The following is a 21,154-nucleotide window of genomic DNA, read 5'->3' on the forward strand; positions in this document are numbered from 1 at the left end:
GGGCATTGATTGCTGATGAAGTGAAAGTATAACATTAGCTATACTGTATACAGTGTGTACTACTAGAATTAGTGTAATTTAAAAATAACAGAATCAAATGAGTTAGGATAGCCATCCTGTAATGATTGGCAGCTAGTGTAAGCATGTGCAGTGCATGATATGTCCTTAAAAGAACAAGAATATTATAACTTCATTATATTTTTTTGCAGGTAGCTGCTAAGTTGGCATGGAACTCCAGGGATCATAAGTTTATTGGGCATGTTATGACAGAGGAAGAAATGTCCAGTCTCTGTGATGTTTATTCAACATTGGAACCTGAGCGCAAGACGCAGGCTGCAAAGTGTGTGCTCCAAACAGTCTGACGCGACCTTTCTTCAAAGTATGATGTTTTAGGCCCATACTTTGTCACAATCTGGCTTTGACTCAAAGTTTACCATTGCTGCTATCCAAGAAACTATGCTCAAGTTTCATTGGTATGGGTTTCACACTGTTGTTACAGTAGTTAATGGAGCAAGCTCAAACCTCAGCATGATTAAGATATGGACTGCAGGTGATACCAGTGCATATGGAGTGGCACAATATGGAGCTGACAAACACTATGTCAAAACTTGGTTTGTGGATGCATTTAATGGGCAGAAAGTGTTCTGTATTATTTGTCCATCTCATCAGGTTTGTAATTGTCAGTTAACCATCTTATTTACTGTATGTACATATTGAAATTCTTTTGGTTTTCCTTGTTTATATAATTTACTGTAATTTGCATAGCTGAAGAACATGATTTCACAGCTTTATCAGTCACGCTTGCGTGGCAGTAAGAATTTTTGTAACAACGATGTACATTTGGGTGGAAGGCAATAGAAGATGTTTGCACATGAAGTTGGAAGGCTGAAGGAACAAAAGAAAGTTCGAGTTCCTGGGCTGAAATCTAATTTTGTATACAGAGATTCGTGGACGCGGTTGAATGTTCGCCCAGCCAAGAAAATGCAGGTTTCCCATTTTTAGCTGTTTTGTATTAAACTACATATTGAATATGTATGGAAATTATATAGCTAACTAGTTACTGAATATGGAAAATATTGTGCATGTATACTGTATGGCCTGAATTGGATATTGTGCACTATAAAAGTAGCAATTCACCAATTTTTAAATATTTTTTTTGCATTTTTACAGCAAGAGCACGTGCTAGCTGAGCTCAAAGAGTATTCCAGTGTAGAACCAGTACCACATGACAGTGATGCTGTGAGTGCGACCCATAAGTTCCTGGAGGCATGTCATTACTTATTTGAGAGGGGCATTCTAAATGGTGACATTTCACTGCACAAAGCAGATGGCTACATTGTTCAGCAAATGGACAAAGGCCAGCAGTTCTTTGTTTCCTGGCTGGATAAATTGTTGTCTTCAGGTACGTAACAGTTATACACAATATTACTGACATTGCGATTGAGTGTTTAAATTAGACACTTAATGATTATATTATTTTAGGATATGATCCCATCCCAGCTCAACAAATCTACATCAACTAGTGATTGTAGAACCCGCAGCTTTGTGGAATATGACTGCAGTTTGTCAGCTGTGTGTTTAATCTTTGTTTTGTTCTTAACTGCTCTTTCCCGATAGTCAATGCAGCTGAATAGTACCCAACCTCCTAGCCTTAACATTGATACCTCATCATCCATAACTCTTCTTTTCTTTTTCATTGGTCTGTTAATGGCGCATATTCATTACTCAAATTTGCGTAATTAGAAAATACGGTTGGAGGAGCATGTGCGTTAAAAGAAATAACTGTGATGATGGAAAACCTCGCGGAAGACGACAAAAGGCTATCTAAAATGAAGGTTACGGAATTGAAGAACTGGCTCGCCAGCAGGGAAGCACCAACGAAGGGGAATAAGGCTGAATTGATCGCCAGGTAAGATATTCATAGGCTTATTTATACGTGTCTGTAGTGGCATCCCCCACACACGCCTGTGGTGAGACCTGTACTATAGCTATCCTGTATACGTAGGTTTCACAACTACGCTTAAACGAAGGTCTATTCCCGGGGTCGACATCTGTTAGGGTATTTTTACACGACAGCCTGTTTATTACATGTAGGATATGTAGCTTAATGTTTGCATTAATATTTCATCTTATATTGTGTATGGAATAATTATTAGTGTCCATATATACATTACACAGGGTGAAGGCTTGTATTAAATATGGAATCAAGAACAAGATTGATTCTAAAGGAGTGGACATTAATAATCAAACTGATTGCACCGACTTAGAATTCCCAGAAAGTGGATGGGAAGAGTTCGTAAAGGCTCTTACGATCACCGACAAGTTCCATTTTACTTTTGGTGAAATAGTATCTTATTTTGTAAACCGATCTGTCTCCGATGGACTTCCTGCTGATGATTTCAAAGCAATCAATTCATCTGCAGAGAACTTGTTTCGATGTGGACACATTCAAGGAATTCAGGTATGTGCTACAGAAGATAACCTGTTTTTATGAGATGAGAAAAGACAGAGTCTACTTTCTCAAGATGGTGTTGAATGCAAATAGTTGTGATATCTTTTATGCTGAATGTGGATTCCCTGCTGGAGTTGCACCACAAGGAAGTTGCAAGCACATTGGTGCCTTTTCCTATGCTTTAGCAGACTTTTGCAGAGTATGGTGTTTGCCAGAGTACATGACTTGCACAGACAAATTGCAGGAATGGAACTAGCCATGTGGGAAACGCATTCCAGTAGACCAACTTGGTGCTCGTCGTCGAGAATTAAAACCAGAACAATCTCGATCAAGAGGCTTGAAAGCGGTATTTGATCCTAGGCCATTGAAGTTTAGAACCGCTTGCCCACAAAGGCTAGAGGAACTCCATTGCAATCTTTTGAAGCTTGAAAAGCTACCGAGTTTCTTGAATGTTATTCTACCATCATGTGACAAAATTCAGCATGATCATTGTTATTGTATCAGAAGTGATGAAGTTTCAGATATTGACCTCAATGGCAATGAAGAATGTGATAATGACACAGCAGCTTCGCCAAACCAACCTTTTGTGATCCCAGCAGGTGCAGTTGAGCAGAATATTTTGGAGAAGTTGATACTTACAGCTGAGGAAAGGGACTCTTTTGAATCATGCACCAGACAGCAATCTGAGTGTGACAAATGGCACGATGCACTTCGTCTGAGAATCACTGGCTCTAAATGTGGCCGTATTTTATTGCAAAAGAAAAGGACTGTTTCATTGCTTCAGTTTTGTATATATCCTAAGGTCATGCAGCACCTACCCAAACCTATCGCTTGGGGTATCAACAATGAGGACAAGGCAAGACAAGAATATGTCAAGGTCATGGGAAAAGATGGTCATCATGGCAATGAAGCCACTCGGGCAGGATTTGTGGTACATCCAAGGAAATGCTGGCTTGGAGCTTCACCAGATGCATGGGTTACTGATCCATCTGTAACAAACCCACAGGGCATAGCTGAGTTCAAATGTCCATATTCTAAGGCATTTGTCCATCCTCGTGAGGCTTGTAAGAATGCCGACTTCTACTGCTCCATTATTGATGGACAGCTACACCTGAAAAGAACACACAGTTATTATCACCAAATACAACTGCAGTTACATGTTTCACCCAAATCTAAGTGGTGTGATTTTTGCGTATATACCACATGTGGCATTGCAATTGAAAGGATTTACCCTGACCCTTTATGGGAGGATTCTTTTTGTAGTCAACTTGACGATTACTACATGCAACATGTTTTACCCGAGCTTATATCCCCGGAACACAAGCCCAGTTATTATTTATAGAACATGCATTGTACATAGATATATAAGTTTCTTCTGTGCATAATTATGTAACATGTATAATATCATTACTATACAGGTTTTTAGAATATACGTAAACAATGTCAATAATTTACATTTACTTACACAGAGGAGGTGAAAAATTTGCTAGAACGCAGCACACAAAAAAGATTTTATCTGCAATATCTGTCAGTGAGGAAGGTATGGTACGATCAAATATATGAAAATTCTTAATCCTTTCCATGGCTCTTTCAACATGTATCCGTAGGGATGCAATTCTTCTAGTGGACACTAATTCATTTTCTGATAGTTGCTTTTTACCACGTAAAAATGGAGGTATATTTAACCTCACTCCAATAAGCATCAGATCTTCTTCAATTTCAAGGCCTCTATCAGCCATAACTGAGTCCCCTTCTTCAACAAATCAAGAATGCCACTCTTCCTTGTCAACTCTTTATCAGAAATACAGCCTGGATATAGTGAGGAAACGAAAGTCATAGCACCATCTGGTGAAATACCAACTAATGCTTTGAAAGTGTTGTGATTTTTGTAGCTAGAAAATGTCATTTTTTGAAGCTCTGGTAACTGTGGTTGTTCCACAAATATTTCTGTGGCATCAATGATGACTCTGGTTGATGGGTACTTTTCTTGAAATTGTTTGGGAATGTTCATTTGTACTAGTTCTCTGGGTGTCCACAATGGAATGTCTGAGTTTTAGATACAAAAAATTTATCCAAGTGCAAACTATCCTGGATACTGTTGACTGACTAACTTGGAATCGATTAGCAATGTCCTGCTCAAAAAGGCCAGCACGTAAACGCAGCATGGTCATAAAGAATTCTTCAAGTGGAGGTAGTGCTCTTGATCGACATCTCTTAACTTGTTCGTCAGGAATGGGACCATCATGTGAATAACTCAGGTGATCTGCAGCCGGCCCAAGATAATCATAAAAACTCTTGAGGGCAAAGAATGAACTAAACCCTGTATAATAACATACTTGAGAGTCATAGTTTTTAATGTTTTCTAATCGAAACAGTTTGCTGTTTGCACTAGTAAGCTCCTCCAATAACCTACTGCTCTTTGCTTTTCTTCACGAAGCAAACGCTCTAGTTCCTCTATGCTTGGCCCTTCCCTTTGACTACTCTCACACTTACTACACACTGACACGTTTGTAGTATCACTTTCTGTAGAGCTTGAGGTTGGGATCCCCACATCTGGGCTGCAGCTGCTGGTGTGCCTGGGCTGTGGCTCGATAAAGGGGCGATCTTTAGGGGGTTTTTGAGTAGCAGTTTTATCGCCTGTGCTTCTCACCGGAAGGTGAAGAGATGGAACTTCGTCTGGCCTTAACAAACGCCCAGCTGCATTCACGAAATGAATACTGCAAACCCGAGTACTGCCATTTATCGTTAGATTTGTCCTCCTGATCACATGAATCCATTGCTTCAAAATGGCTTTTCTGTTTAACGGCAACTTAAAATAAGAAAGACCTGTTTCTCTGTCCGATCGATTTGAGCAACCTGGCACGCAGCAGGAGTGAGTCATTACTAGGAGTTATTCCAAATAATACGCATGCCCCTCCGACCGTATTTTCTAATTATGCACATTAGAGTAATGAATACGTGCCATTGTTTCAATAGCTTTGGTCACTTCTGTTTGTATTATGCTAAATGATGCAAACAGTGTGGTGGACACCAACGTATTCCAATTATCAACACTCACAACCTTGTCATACGAGTCTGTGAGGTCTTTTCTCAACTGCACAAACATTGCTTGGGCAGGAACCGAGTGTGGCTGATTGTACCATTGTAAGTAAAATTTGGAATACTTATCAGCTCCTTTGTTGTTTTCTTGGTACAGCCTGTTGTATTCATCTGTTGTGTATATTATGTAGCTATAGGACAATATTACTATACAATACTAACCCAAAAGATGTACAACGAACTGCCGAAAGCTGGGGTGACTTGAACAATGTTCCCAAAACTGAAGTCTTTCATTAATATGACTGATGTGCACCATTCCTGTTAGATAGTATATATATAGCTTCACACATGCATGCACCACATTTAACTTTACTGGAGTAGTGACATAGCTAGCTATATAGCTTTATGGAAGCATATACCTGATATAATCTTTACTACACCACTGTGTACTTTGCATTTGTTTAATGCACTTATAGTTGATGTTAGTTTCGACTTCTCATCCTTGTTAAGCCTTCTTTACGGCTGTACTGTAGTGTTGTCGCCTTCTCCTTGAAGCTCATCCTCGTCTTCCGAATCGGTGTACTCCTCTTCTAACTCGTACTCTTCTCCCCCTAGCTCATATTCAGGCGCCTCTTGTACTTTGTCGTCAACATATATAACAACATCGCTGTCACTCATGCTGACAAGCGCAAGGTCTGTTGGCACCATGGCTTTTGCTTTTAAACTCCTGTTCCGCACGTTGCAGTAAGAAGCAAGTGCACGTATTACGTTATACCCATGAAATAATTCCGTTTAAGGCAATCTTATTTATAGTAAAGCTCGTTGCCATGCAACTACTCCTACGTTAATTTAGGTTATGCATTTTGTACTATCGCATTGGTCGTTGTATACTCCTTGCCCTACGGGCTTATGAACTCCTGTTTATATACAGAACATTAAAATACACTTTAGGCAAAATACTCTAATAGAACAGTCGCTACAACAGTTTGGATAATCAATGGCCAGATAAAGGAGAGACCGCTATATACAACCACACATAAAATAAATAATTATATAATGCTAGTTGACTAACAAACAATACAATAGAGTGGTCCCTCCATAATCTGGTCATTGAACAATAGAAATGACTGCTCTATTAGAGTGTTTTGTCTAAGGTGTGCTTTTACTGAAGTGATTGAACGACATTCAGGATTATGTACTGAATGTGTCCTCAAGTGTCCACATTAACAGGTTCCAGTGTAGTATGGAACAGAACAAAGAACCCCTCTCCTGCTACTATTGGATAATGACTTACTAAATACAAGCACATGTGACTTACCATAATGTCTTCTTTCCCATCCTCTCCAGTACTTAAACAACCATTGATCTTCTGTAATAGTAATAAACAAATGATGAATTATTTGTGTGTTTAACTGTACGCATGTCAGCATATACAGTAAACAGTCCTTGTACATACAAATAAATATGAAATATAAACAACCACAACCACACACACACGTACACACTTCTGGTATTAGTGAATGCCACAACACTCTCTGGACAGGTTTCAACAGGTAGGCTCCTAATGGTAACATGTGTCCAAGTTTCTGTTGCCATTTCTGTACAACAATACAATAGAGTGATTACATCGTATCATACACTATCAATAAACAGTTGTGAAATCAGAGGACTTTGTAAGCTAATGTATGACTGGCATTGCAAGTGAACACCTACTGGAGGCTTAGAAACATTACACAATTATATTGTGATGGCTATGCTCCACCAGTAGTATACTACTGGACCAATCAGCTTATGATAGATGTGTATTAGTCACAAAGTGCTGAGAAAATTGGAGCAGAAGCCATGACTTGTGTGGGTCATTTTGTGTTCATAACTGGGTCAATGGAGCGCCATGATATTACATTATCAAATACCCTGACAGGAATTAGTTACAATATCATAGACTCCCAAAAAATTCAGCAGAAATAAATTAATTTCATTCTGAGTCTGGCCGAAGAATTAGGAAAAACAATGTACCAACCCGGTGCTATTGTCGAATTATTCCTAATACAGACTGCAAGCTTTATGGCTATGTTATTAGCGATCCGTTTACTGCTTATTTTCTGGATTTCTTTCTACAGGGACCAACAGGAATGAAATTGAGATGGAACTGATGATACCACAACACTCACTTGGCCGCAGTGCTATATACTATGATTGCCTACATTATCCAGGAGGGATGGTCAATGTCATTATTACCTTGATTTTGAATACAGTCATCCAGATGTAATATTAAGGATTTCAATAAGTAAAAAGTAGAAACCACAATCAATAATAAATAAAGTATCTCGTGACAAATCTCTATACCAGATGCTGCATGAAGTGTTCCATGGCTTAACTAAGCATTATCCGATGGTGAATCAGGTTACAAGGAGAAGTGGGGCCAAGAGAGACGTTATTCTGTGAACAGAAATGAAGATCGTTTTGCAGTAGCCATGATGCTTGCTGAGATGTCACACATTGGGCACGTTCCAACAATTTCACACTCGGTGCTTCATCCAGCATCGAGGTAGCATATCGTGTGAGGTCACTGGTAATCCTAAGTACTCAAGAGACCTTCGTCAACTAGTACTCCAAGTGCCAAAAAATTTGCACGCTTATAGTTAGAAATTTCCTGTGCTTGCCGAAATTTAGAGTATGTAGGGTCCCGCTACAGCGCAAGGACTGGACCACGCGTTTCCTTCACTACAATTCTTATTAACGCGTCTCAATTACATCTTCACGCATGCGTACACAACACATGACATACACTATAGTGATATACAGCCTGGTTCTCCAACTCCGTTACAAGTACATTGCGTTCAAAGCACGGGGAGTGCCAAATATTTAGCGATACCGAATTTTTAGGGAATCCACGAATAACTTTTACTTGTGGTATATATCCAACTTTGGATAATAACTACAGATTAACACTTGACTGTTTTACACAAATAAACAATACCGGCTTGATTAAAATGTGCATTAGTAGATTACCAAGATACTGTGAAATACCAGATACCGGGGTATTTTCTCAATACCGGATATACCTGGAGCAAAAATACAGCACTAATCCTAGTACAAAGTATCTTGTGTCACATTCCCACATCTCACCAAACTGTACATTACAACACTTAAACTAGAAAACCAGATTATGATTTAAATAAAACGACAACAATTTAAAACGTACAATACTTAAAGATTTACACACATACATGATTTCAAACAGTAATACAGTATCTCATGATATGTGACCCAGTCTGAGAAAACCGGTCTTATCGCCCATTTGATTTTTCACCTAAGACACAAAGCTACATGAATACACTATCTAATTCCATAATCAAAATCAGCTAGACTTGAGTGGTCTGGTTTTGCTGGCTGCTTTTCCCAAGCCCAGTGGTGATCCGTACATGCGGTGTGGGGCATTAATGGAGCTCTGGTCAGCCTAGAAATGACTGTACGTGGCTGTACAGCTCTGTGGTGTTGAATAAGTACCTCTGCTGTGAATTTCCTTTCATTTTAGCCAATTTTGAGACCTCAATGGTCAAAAACTTGGCCTAATTCATCCCTACGCCTTCCTTTTCAATTTTTGAACACCATCTTTCCCGCCTTCCAGGCCCCCTGCCTCCCACCCATTTTGCAGCTTGCCTGATACAGTCAACCTCGGTTTAAAAACTATCTAAAATGGCGGGAAACTTAGTTGTTGACTACTTGCACAGTGGATGCTGTGGAAGGTAAGGAATTGGTATAAAACGTGTGAAAATTTGGTACACATAGCTTCAACCATTGGCGAGCTACAACACAGTAAATACTTAAACTGGTGTTTCTTGATACTTTTAAATAGGCGATAAGCCCGGTTTTCTCAGACTGGGTCACATACGTTCATGCAGTCTCTTAAAAATAAAGATTTTATTAATTGGCAATAACAAGAGGAGAACCTGTATTATAACAATAACTACACACATGGCACAAAGAAAGGTACAACACCTCCACCCAGAACATGACACATCATTACACACATGGCACAAAGAAAGGTAATCCTCGACCCACAACACATCACTACACAGACGGTGTACACAGAACACACAATACTCCCTAGTTTATGTCATCACCATAGACACAGTACAACTCAACACTAACAGTATAAAAGATATGGGACACTACAATAATGTCAACACAGGTCATGGGATAAACAGATTAACACCTTAGTGATATTCATAACAACCAGCTGACTATATGTGAACACTTCTGTACCATAATAATACACACAGACAGACAGATGGACAGACAGACACAGTTACATACATTATTGTGTTGCTTGTACATGAAGTGATCTTCTTTCTTCTTAGTAGAGGAAGAAGTGTATCACCTGATACTAGTATTGACTGGTTTGCCACCGAGAAACCTTATTGTGTCCTGTAGTAAAATAGAGTGTTAACTGTATGTGAAATACATGTTAAATGCATCAAATATGTACAAATGGATGACGTAATCTTTTATGACAATAACACAACAGTGACTGTTCCATTAGAATAACTCTGCAACACAGCTCTAACAACACAGACACACACACACAGACACACACACACAGACAGCCACAGCCCAAATTGTGTACACATTTTTTGTTGACCGCAATAAAGCAAGTACAGAGAGGAACCTTAGTTAAAAGAAAATTTTACAGATCAAAAATTCTTTAAAATTTTGCTACTACATATCAACAGACACACAACTTCACTCTCTACACAACTCATTACATTATTTTGTTGCTACAATACTGGACCTTGTTAGGCCTTAAAAATTCTGTCACTTCATTACAACATACAAGGTATGTTGTTCCTCTGGTATACACTGGACACTTTTATACACTAGGATGTGAGGAGTGATTGTGGGTTTGAGTTTATGTGTGTTATGATGAGGTGGAGTTGTTAACAACATGTCATTTGTACCCTAACAGGTAGAACAGGAGGGGAGTTATGAAAACCCGGACCGGACCAAAAGTCAATTCTCCAGGTAAGCAAGATTAGCCTTGTTATAAATATTTACTGCCATTTACATCCTCTATAGTACTTATACACTACTCACCTTGCAGCAACTCTGCCAAGCACGCGGTCGCGATGGTTGAGCAACACGAAGCATCCACTGTAGAACAACTAAATAAACTAAAACACTTTCTAATGTGCTTTACTACATGATCACTACAAACCTACGTATTCTCCTGCTGTACTTGCATAGAACTGGCACACACGAGTGGATGCACGAATTTGTTAGAGTCATGCGTTTCACTCTAGAAATCTATACTGAAATAATTTAAGTACCGCCTGCCTACCTTGCTTAATTCCATGTGTTATTTATCACCAAATGGATTTTGAGACAAATTAGACATTTTAACTGCTAATTTAGTCTCAATCACTTTTTACAGCATGACTCTAATAAATTCAGGCAGCGACTCGTGTGTGTGCCAGTTCTATGCAAACACATACAGCAGGAGAACACGTAGCTTTGTAGCGATCATGTAGTAAAGCACATTAGAATGTGTTTTAGTTCAGTTAGTTGTTCTACAGTGGATACTTCATGTTGCTCAACCATTGTGATCGTGTGCTTGGCAGAGTTGCTACAAGGTGAGTGGTGTATAAGCGATATAGAGGATGTAAATAGCAGTAAATATTTATAACATGGCTAATCTTGCATACCTGGAGAATTGACTTTTGGTCCGGTCCAGTCCAGGTTTTCATAACCCCCGAACAGGAGAGTCAGTTCTCCATTTAATATAACCGTGTAGATTACTTCCCCAGTTAACACGAGGTCCCCATTAATAAAGCTGGTCATTCTCTAACTCTTAAAACCCACACATATAATATACCTTAGTAACAATTCACTGAAAAATACACACACTGATAAATCGACTTTTACACGTAACCTCAAACAGATTACTGTCACTATGGAACACAATTTGTGTTATTATAAATAATGTAATAAAGAATAAAATGTTACCTAGGGGAATACCCTGTGACCAAGTCAAAGGTTCCCATAACAACAAAGTTTATACAATTCAAACACTCATGGTACAAACTATTCATAACTCCTTCCCAGTTCACTACATTGAGCTGATAATGTTACAACATCTAAAACTGATGTTAGTTGAACATTAATAAATTGACTACTGTGTCATATTCATTCACTATCGGTCTAGTGGTTCATAACAAGTCAGTGAATGTTGTTATAATTATTTATCCTTTTCTGAGTACACAAATGATATGTTTTCTATTGTTGGATGGTTTTAGGGTTTGTACATTTGTTCCAGCTCTACCATATGTACATGGTCAACACATGACTACTACAGTACTACCTTCACACAGACATACAATATTTGTATAACATACTACACACAGACAGATGGACAGACACACTTACCTGTGACGGCAACTATCTCAGAGGTGACAACATGGGTGACAGGTTGATACTCTCTCCTAACCTCTCACTCTCCTATGCCATTATCTACCTGAGGGGACTGCTCTGATCCACATAATCCCAACCATTAGGATGTATAACACTGGTCCCTAAGGCCCCAACTTGTTCATCACTCTTAGGACTTGTTAGATGAGACTGGAATACCATCTGACCATGAGGGTGTTCTGCGTCTGTCATCTTGTTGAGATCATGTGATCTGACTACCTTGTACTAACAGTGGTGGTCAGCACTACTTGAATCAACCTGTAACAGAACAAATTTAATGAGACACGTATGACAAGTTAGTCAGTATGGTGTACGTATGTATAGACGGGTTGCCTATTTAGGGCGTGTCCCTTGTGTAAAGCGAGAAAACGCGACTTTCCGTTTTACGCATGATTACAATGTTGGTCAAGAAGTCAACAAAAAACCCATTTTTTAAAATAGTTTGACAAACGTTTTTGATTCTTCAAAGGTACAAGGTGAGTTAAAATCATCCAGTCTATCATTCTAAGTAGTAGCAAAGTCTTACAAAGAATGTTTTCAGCGAGTTTTATCGCTTTCCAAAAACCCGAGATTGAGAGAAAATCATCTTCTCGTTCAGCCTTCACCTTACACGCTGGATATGTTATAGCTCGAACTTATCTCTATAACATACTTTCTTTTCTGAAGGCTGGCTAACTCTTGCTTGCTAAAGTTAACCGAAACGTTCATTTTCTCCAATAGCCGTAATACATTTTTGACTTAGCGAACTCGGAAAGTATGTGGAAAATTTACGGTAAAACGACCACGCCTTAAAAAGGCAACCCGTCTATAACTACTCTATGATGACCATGGAATTATTGTGTTGTAACACAATTTTATGAAATGTGCTACACAATAGGGTTGAGACAAATAGTTCGAAGCTTCGTTCGGTTTCATAACATTCGGATGCTGCTTTAATTCACCAAAGCTTCGTTACCATGGATACTAACAAGTTAAACCAGTTACACAACTATTTCACTCCTTGTGGAAGTTGCTATTTGCTTATTTTTTGGAGTAGTTATAGTTTAAACAATAGTTGTACTGGAGCTATAACAAAGTGTAGGAGTTTGTACTACAGTGTACACCCTAATAACCATAAATTGTGTTCATTAATTGTTGACATGACATCTGTAACAAAGCTTCAAAGCTTCGGTAACATTTTCAAAAGAAGCTTCCGAGGATGTATTTGTACATTCGTTCCAACCCTACTACACAAGGACACAGATATTAAACTACACTACTAGTGTACATGGTTGAGAGGTAGAGGATGACAGATATACTACAGAGTTAACAAAACTATATCATTGACTATGACACAATTGTGTAGTCAGTCAAACACACAAGATAAACAAGTGGTTAGTGACATGTATTAACCTGGAGGTAATATTTGTAGACCAACATGTAACCATCAATATATTAGTTACAGGTCAAACAGGTTTCAAGTTTCAGATAGTCAAACCCTTGTCCTGGGCGATTTATCACATTAACAGCTGAACAACAAACGTGACCTAGCGGGCTTATTGCCTATTTAAAAGTATCGAGAAATGCCGGTTTTAAGTGTTTAGTGTGTTGCAGCTCGCCAATGGTTGAAGCTATGTGTACCAAATTTTCACACGTTTTACACCAATTCCTTACCTTCCACAGCATCCACTGTGCAAGTAGCCAACAACTAAGTCTCAGATAGTTTTTAAACCGAGGTTGACTGTATTAGGCAAGCTGCAAAATGGGTGGGAGGCAGGGGGCCTGGAAGGTAGGCAAGATGGTGTTCACAAATTGAAAAGGAAGGCGTAGGGATGAATTAGGCCAAGTTTTGGGCCATCGAGGTCTCAAAATTGGCTAAAATGAAAGGAAATTCACAGAAGAGGTACCACAGAGCTGTACAGCCACATACAGTCATCCCCAAGCTGACCAGAGCTCCATTAAGGCCCCACACCGCATGTACGGATTACCACTGGGCTTGGGAAAAGCAGCCAGCAAAACCAGACCACTCAAGTCTAGCTCATTTTGATTGTGGAGATAGTTAGTTCATGTAGCTTTGTGTCCTGGGTGAAAATCGAATCTGCTGACATGGGAAATAAGACCGGTTTTCTCAGACTGGGTTACAAATGTTGATTCTTGCAATAAACCTTCTATCTGCTGGTCTGAGCTGTCTGTCTACACATGAACAACTCTGGTAGTTGTGGGAAACACAGTTATTATTTCCAGTCAACCAACACTGAGATGTCCATGTACCACTCATACACTCAGCTGGGGCAGGACTAGTAACACACAGGAAGACTGTACAAGTCTTACAGATAGAGGACACACTACCTGAAGTTCCAGAATGATACCTAAAACACTACTCAACACAAGGACAGGTTCCACAGTTGACATGTGAGCAAAGTTGCTTGCTCAAGGTAACAACAGTAACAGTAACTGAGCATTAAACTTGGAACCTTTCAATTACCAGTTAGTTGGTATAGCCACTTAGCTATGATACCTCACACAATGCATGCACGCACACACGTGGACAGACAAACAGACAGACACACACACACACTGCAAATCTGCACAACAGCAGCATCAATCACAGTCAGAGCATGATGATGTGTAAAATCACCTAATGTAACGTTAACTTTAATCTCAGAATCAGTATTTTCCATGACAACATTACATCAGTAGCATACACAGGTAAAATGACATCATCATAACATCATCACAAAAAAATTGTTATGCACAGTGAAACCTCTAGGACCATGAGATTGGACCTACTAGACGTGGCCGCATGGAAATACCTTATACAGTGAAAATCACCTTTACAGAATAGCCTTACTCCATTCAGCATCAATTCATCAATTATAGCATTAAAATAAATACCATAACTTGAACCTTTTGCTTGCTAGCCTGTATGTCTGCCACCTGACCACAGTCACAAGGCTAGAGGCCAAACAAAGCAGCACACAACCACCATTATATGCCACAACAACAAACTCACTGGTGGGATGTAGAGGAGGTTGGAAGGCTTCTCAAGTCACATGACAAATAAGGGTATTTTACATTGATGGAAATAAATTATTATGATCATTGATTAGTCTGTGGCTTATTACAGAATTTTTAGCACCTGTGCATTAGGCAACAGGCACGCCCCTTGCTATTCTACATCCTTATGTTTAAAATAGAACTAGTGTACCATTTTTTACCCAAAAGACATGAAAATTTTGGAAGAGTTACTGTAATAATTTTGCTAAAAAAGAGTGCTTGCGGTTTTTTGATAGCAACTTCGGGTGACAAATAGCATGGAAGTGAAAGGAAAGATTGGTGACAGTGTCAAACTGGAAGTTGAGTATCTGATGATTGAGAAGCCAGAAGACAAAAATAAAAACACACAATAGTTTGTATAGTGTATCATGAAAGTATCACGGCTCTAGTGTGTAAACTGTAAGACTAGTTCTAGTTTAAAGGGAAAAATTATAACTTGCATTCTACAGCAAATTAGCAGTTGGGTTTGGATTAAAGTGTGTTCTAGTGTTAGCTTATATCCAGTAACAAAGTACAGTATATTTGTCCAAACCATTTGTGAGTTGTGGAAATTTCATGGGAGCCATACATGAACTATACCTTTAATAAGAGCTATGAAATTTTGTGTTGATCACATTTTTGAGATTGTAAGGCAGGGTATAACATGAAGGAGGGCAGCAACATCGAATGTTGGCCATGAGAATCTCATTTCTAGCCTTCTTTGTGGTGGTCAGTTGTTGCTATCGTTCATCTGGAGGCTTTCTTCATCTTTCTAGTCTCGTGTGACCCTGGCTACGACGCATGCCAATGAAGTACGCTGCATAGAATGACTTCTTGTGTGTTTATTCATAGTGTTTTCTCAGGTGTGACTCCTCTCTCTATCTTTCTAGCTTGTCAACAAAGACATTTACAGCATCTGTGACCTGGTGTGTAATCTCACGTGATTTATACTTAGCCCAAGTTTAAAACTAACCTATTCAGTGGGGCTTAATGGGGCTCATTGTGCCAATGCCATATACTTGTCATATTTCATCAATCAGGAGGTATTTCAGTACCCAAGAACGTCCAGCACACTTTTCAATGCAGACCATTGGGCTCATGTGCACGCTTTCAACCTCCTCTGGGTGGGATGTGCCTTTTGTATTCCTGATGAATGTCTGCCTTCTGTGTTTTGTCATTTCTTTTATCTTCAATTAAATGATCCTCTTCTATCCAGGAAACCATACAAAGACATTAATCTTCCATATCGACACTTTCCTTGAAAGAGCATATCTAGATGCAACAAAACTATTTGAGGTGTTTAACAGACTGGTAGCCGCTAAGCTGTGCTGCTTTTAAAACAATTGCCACACCCCTTAAAGATCAAAATGTGACACGACAATCTAGCTTCATAGGAAAACAAGGTGTTGTGTCATGTCCACTAGCTTGATCTAATGTGTAGCTTAGTGACAAGATCGAGATACCACACTAACATATTTCATAGCTAGTTCTAGCAAAAAAGAACCAAACTAGTGCAATAAAAATTGTGACCTAATTTTAGAAAACCGTCGATATCCGCACAATTTTCAAAATGCATTTTATTTGTTCTTTGTTTTCTACAGGGACAGAGGAATGGACTAGCCAAGTTTCAGCTTCCTAAGTTAAGCAGCATTGGAAATACAGCACTAGACAATCGGACGAGCAAATAATTTGATATGTACAGAAGCTATCGAGAAAAGAATCTACAGGCGCTTACATAAACCATCATAACTTACTGATACAACGACGTACGGAATTGAATCTTGGCTCATTGTGTTCGCCATACATTTGTGCATCCACCAAGGTATAGTTTGTCCCCAGGCATACTTCTTTGTTCAAGAAGGAAGGCAAATTCACTGAAAAACGATCGTCGGTAAATTATTTCGTCACCGCAATGTAAACAAACATCTGTAACATTGGAATCTTTTCGTGTATGGAGATGAAACAAAGATTTTTGTACTCCCTATGAACAGACGAACATGATGATGCCCAGGATTTATCCATTGGCGACTTAATCCGCTCACCAGCGAGGCAATACAAACTTGCGTAATTTTTTTTCTGGAGCTTGTGTTTTTTACCCATAGTTTTTAAATGCGTTATATTACAAAAGTATTGTTGTGCGTATATCGACGGTTTTCCAAAATTCGGTCACAATTATATAATTTAAAAATGAGGTATGCTTCCAGCAATAAAACAAGAGATGATGATAGCTGTGAGGGAAAATCCCTAGTTTCGTACTTGGAATTGTAGTAAAGTGGGGAAACCCCTACTTTTGAATCCACCATCTCTTGTTTCACTACTTCTTATCGCTGGAACCATACGTACCTCATTTTTAAATTATATAATTTTTATTTACAATAAATTTTATTGCACTAACTTTAAAGTGGTCACTATAATGAGCTTGTCTCAGGGAGGGTAGGACAAGCTCACGTAAATACGTAATAACATTGCGCAAATGCTGAAAGTATTTCACATGAACTGAATAGACCCTGTACAAAAAGTAGAGGGAGGGGATTGACGGGGATTAATACATATTTTAGTTGTACTTAGTTTGTTGTTTGCAATGATGTGATTCACGATTAGAAAAACGCTGCCGTTATGGAGTAATTAGACTTACAATGATGACGATGTGTGGCGGTGACGACTTTCACATCAACAGTAACAGTGGTCATCAATGATTACAATACAATTGTTTTTTGTATGATCTATTAATTTCAACAGGTAGTACGACTATGTTTAAAACAAATATTTTTGTTAGCGCTCCGTAGTGCACGTGGTCCTGTCCTACCCCCCTGAGCTTGTCTTATTAAAGAGGTGGTAATATAAGGTTTCACTGTACTAATATTATAGAATACACTAAAACACTTTGTTGTTACAGGCCCACAAGCTGTTGACAAGATACAACAACAAACAATAGTGTCAGTTATACAATCACTCAGGACCACCACTTTGGTCAGGTACCACAATATAACACCTTCACATGACTACATTCAACCATAGATATACGACTCTTAATAGGGATTGGAAATGGCGTCACACACCCAGTATACTACTTGTACATTTGACGACACCAGGTAGATACAAGGCACATTTCACTTGCTACCGCTTTGAAGAGCATGAGAAGACTAACACTTCTTCTTATTGTAGACTATTACTGTAGGTTTTGTATAATATGAAAGTTCTGTAAGGTTGAATGCAGAGGAGGTTGGACACACTTTAAGCACGACCAAATATTATTGCCGTTAATTGCATTATTTTAATTGGTACTTCACGTGACACTCAATAGTCTCAATACAAAAAATACAAATGGTGGAGTAGAGTGGGGTATAGTGGAGTAGAGTGGGGTAGAGTGGAGTAGACTTGATAATCAAATCACTCTTCACATAAGTTTCATGAAGAAATTTTGTTAAAGCACTTAGAATTTGGGTGAAATTGCTAAACCACCTTTTCATGTGCATAACTTCGCCTGACTAATCTCGTATGTATTTGTAGACAGAAATCACGACATCTCACTGAATTGCATCGAGACAACCCTTTACTTCACTTCATAAAACAGACTTTCGTAAAACTTGTTTTAGCGGTGCTTAAGGGTTGAATGATACAAGCTGCTTTGGTGGAAGCCATTGAGTGGCCTTTCCCACAAAAGAAACTTGTTATATCGTGCTATTTTGTTATCGTCTCTACACCAAGGTACCTGTAGCCTCTACACACACTTCCTGGTATCAATGATACGTGGCTTTTTAGAACACTTTTGGTCATTAGAATTGAACAGAACAGTTTGTAAGTCATACCCCTGGTTTAAATACTGCACATTCCTTAGTTACAACATTGCTTGGTGCTGTAATACCCTCATATTTCTGTTCTTAAACTCTGCACGGTTGTTGTGTAGCACAACTATTTGTCTATCAAGCATTAATCTAATGCCCAAACCATTGAACAAAGCTAGTAATACTGTGACACACTTTGTTAACGGGTCCTAACCCCTCTCACAAAACCTGCAAAACTCCCATCAATGGCCAATAATTCAGTATGTGGTACAAATTACAGGAACCACATGCCCATTCAAAACACGGCTATTTTAGGCATGTGACGCCATTTCCTCTTTTAAGAGTCGTATATCTATGATTCAACATGTATACTTGATGTACAGTACATAATGCATAGACCAGTAACACCATAACATTGTGATCAGCAATATGACCATATTTAGCTTGAAATACATTTAAGGTTTGCGAGCAGCAATTTGTAACCTCAGTTGGTATAGTCTTATCCTCCAGTTTGCCAACCTACACACTTAGTAATCTGGAGTGAGTTATAGGATTAGCCTAGCTTACATCCAAATAAGGTGATGAGTTATGCAGAGAGAGTGCCCATATATGGTTTTCTTAGTAAGCAATGTGCAATATCTAGCCATGTCTCTGCCTACTCACAGGTGATACAGCAATCATGGCTTAGCCACCATTTGACTTGCAAAATCACTCTTTAGCTGATAAAATATTTTAATTTTACCGACCTACTGACCCTGTACTTGGCTGAATTTAGCCCAAGAAACAAAATATTTAGTTGAAGTAGCCTAGTTACAGGTTGCACATCTTGCAGGACATCCATGGTTACAAAGGATTGATGGGGTAAAGCACTACCACTATTGACAAAACTGTTTGTATGGTTCATCTCAATTCCTACAATATAATACAAAATAAAAGTAGATCTCAATATAGAACTAAAGTATTAATTCTATATAACATTGTAGATCTATATTCACAGGTCATACACTGATCAACACTTCAAATAACAGATCAAGGTGAAACGTTGCCCAGTCAAGACTGCAAGGACTTTGACAGTGGTAGTAAAGCAACCTATAGCTCATATCACTACCTTGTATTGTATATAGTGTACTTCCCCAACAAACATATTGGTCTGTTTACATGCCGGGACTATAAGAAAATAAAAAACTAATGCTAAACATCTGAGTGACATGTTACTGTACGTTAGACTTTAAATTGACCAGCTACTGAAAGTGATTTAGGCCACAATTTGGTGATCTTTTTGTTTCTCATGAGTATCCACATGTATTTTCACTGCCACAGGTATTTCCCCATTATTACAGATTAATCATTATTTGTCTGAACAACAAAATATTGAGGTTAGTTTTCAAGATTGCCACACCTGTACAGCAGCTACTGTACCTCATGTACTGTACAAGTAATGTTTATTGGAGTGTCAGATTTGTATAGTGAGCCCTTCATCGTTATAATGTTTACAGAATTTTACAAGCAAAAAGTGTCAAACAGTGCCACTGTGCTTGTTAGTGGAGCTGACAGTACATCAGAAATTGTCCAGTATCTTGTCATAGCCTAGCAATTGTGGCATGTGGTGTGATAATGACCCACCCGCCCGCACACCAGCCTCGCACCTGCCTGTACTCCACTTTTTAAATCTTCTGATGAGAAACTGAAAATCATCAAATAGTTGCCTTATGAACGAGAGTAGTCTCGCGTGACCAGACCACTTTTTCTCTTTATCACTGGGTACGGAGAAACAATGACAAAGTGAAAAAAAAGTGGTCCGCGGTTTGAGACTACTCCAGGTGGGCTAACAAAACATATTTAACAGACCAATTGGAGGATTATACATCCCGTACAAACACATCACAAACACTTACTACACGCGATCACTTTTGGTATCGTTCCTACTCTCGCTCCTTATGCTGCGTTCCTGTTAATAACCATTTTGCCTGCTTCACTTCCCCACGAGTATCCACCAGTCATCGTATACCCTCCGTATATTACCTACACCAGTCGCGTGATTTTGGTAGTGGTTGTCCTTGCCGATAGCTGATAGTCACTCTATAACAGGTGTTTGTGTGTGTTGTGTAGTATATTATTGATTCTTGTTCGTGTTCGTGTTGTGTCCTCGGGCGAGGCCACTTAGCAACGCACAATTTCCGGTCCTGACATGCTATCTATGCAGATAGGTAGCTATACCGTGGGTAGCTAATGCGCCTATCAATTGTAACCCCCAGTACCCCCAGTACGGGATCTATAGGGGGTTTATACGGGGGTTCACCTACAAAGTTACCCCCAGTAGTGGGGCTTTTGACACTAGCATTTTATAACAATCCAATTGTGTAACTAGCTATGTTTAGTTAAATCACATGACGTT

General features: G+C 39.0%; 2 protein-coding genes across 3 annotated transcripts in view; one reads left to right on the plus strand and one right to left on the minus strand.

Moving 5' to 3' along the window:
- LOC136246426 (probable serine/threonine-protein kinase DDB_G0271682) overlaps positions 1 to 21,154 on the plus strand; it is a 313,867-nt gene that overhangs the window by 170,092 nt on the left and 122,621 nt on the right. The gene's annotated exons all lie outside the window — the stretch shown is intronic.
- On the minus strand, positions 5,526 to 20,877 carry LOC136246448 (uncharacterized). 2 transcript variants are annotated; one of them, XR_010696424.1, is made up of 7 exons: positions 20,655 to 20,875; positions 11,918 to 12,217; positions 9,812 to 9,922; positions 6,993 to 7,089; positions 6,810 to 6,860; positions 5,714 to 5,809; positions 5,526 to 5,662 (listed from the first exon to the last, which is right to left on the minus strand). XR_010696424.1 is itself a non-coding variant. In XM_066037930.1 (7 exons), the coding sequence occupies exons 3-7, from the start codon at positions 9,830 to 9,832 to the stop codon at positions 5,543 to 5,545; spliced, it is 381 nt and encodes a 126-aa protein (XP_065894002.1). In that variant the 5' UTR covers positions 9,833 to 9,922; positions 11,918 to 12,217; positions 20,655 to 20,877; the 3' UTR covers positions 5,526 to 5,542. The 2 variants fall into 2 exon arrangements, 1 of the variants encoding a protein (XP_065894002.1); XM_066037930.1 differs by having other exon boundaries at positions 6,997 to 7,089; positions 20,655 to 20,877.

Source organism: Dysidea avara, chromosome 2 (genome assembly GCF_963678975.1).
Source record: "Dysidea avara chromosome 2, odDysAvar1.4, whole genome shotgun sequence".
In the NCBI taxonomy this organism is placed as follows: Eukaryota; Metazoa; Porifera; class Demospongiae; order Dictyoceratida; family Dysideidae; genus Dysidea; species Dysidea avara.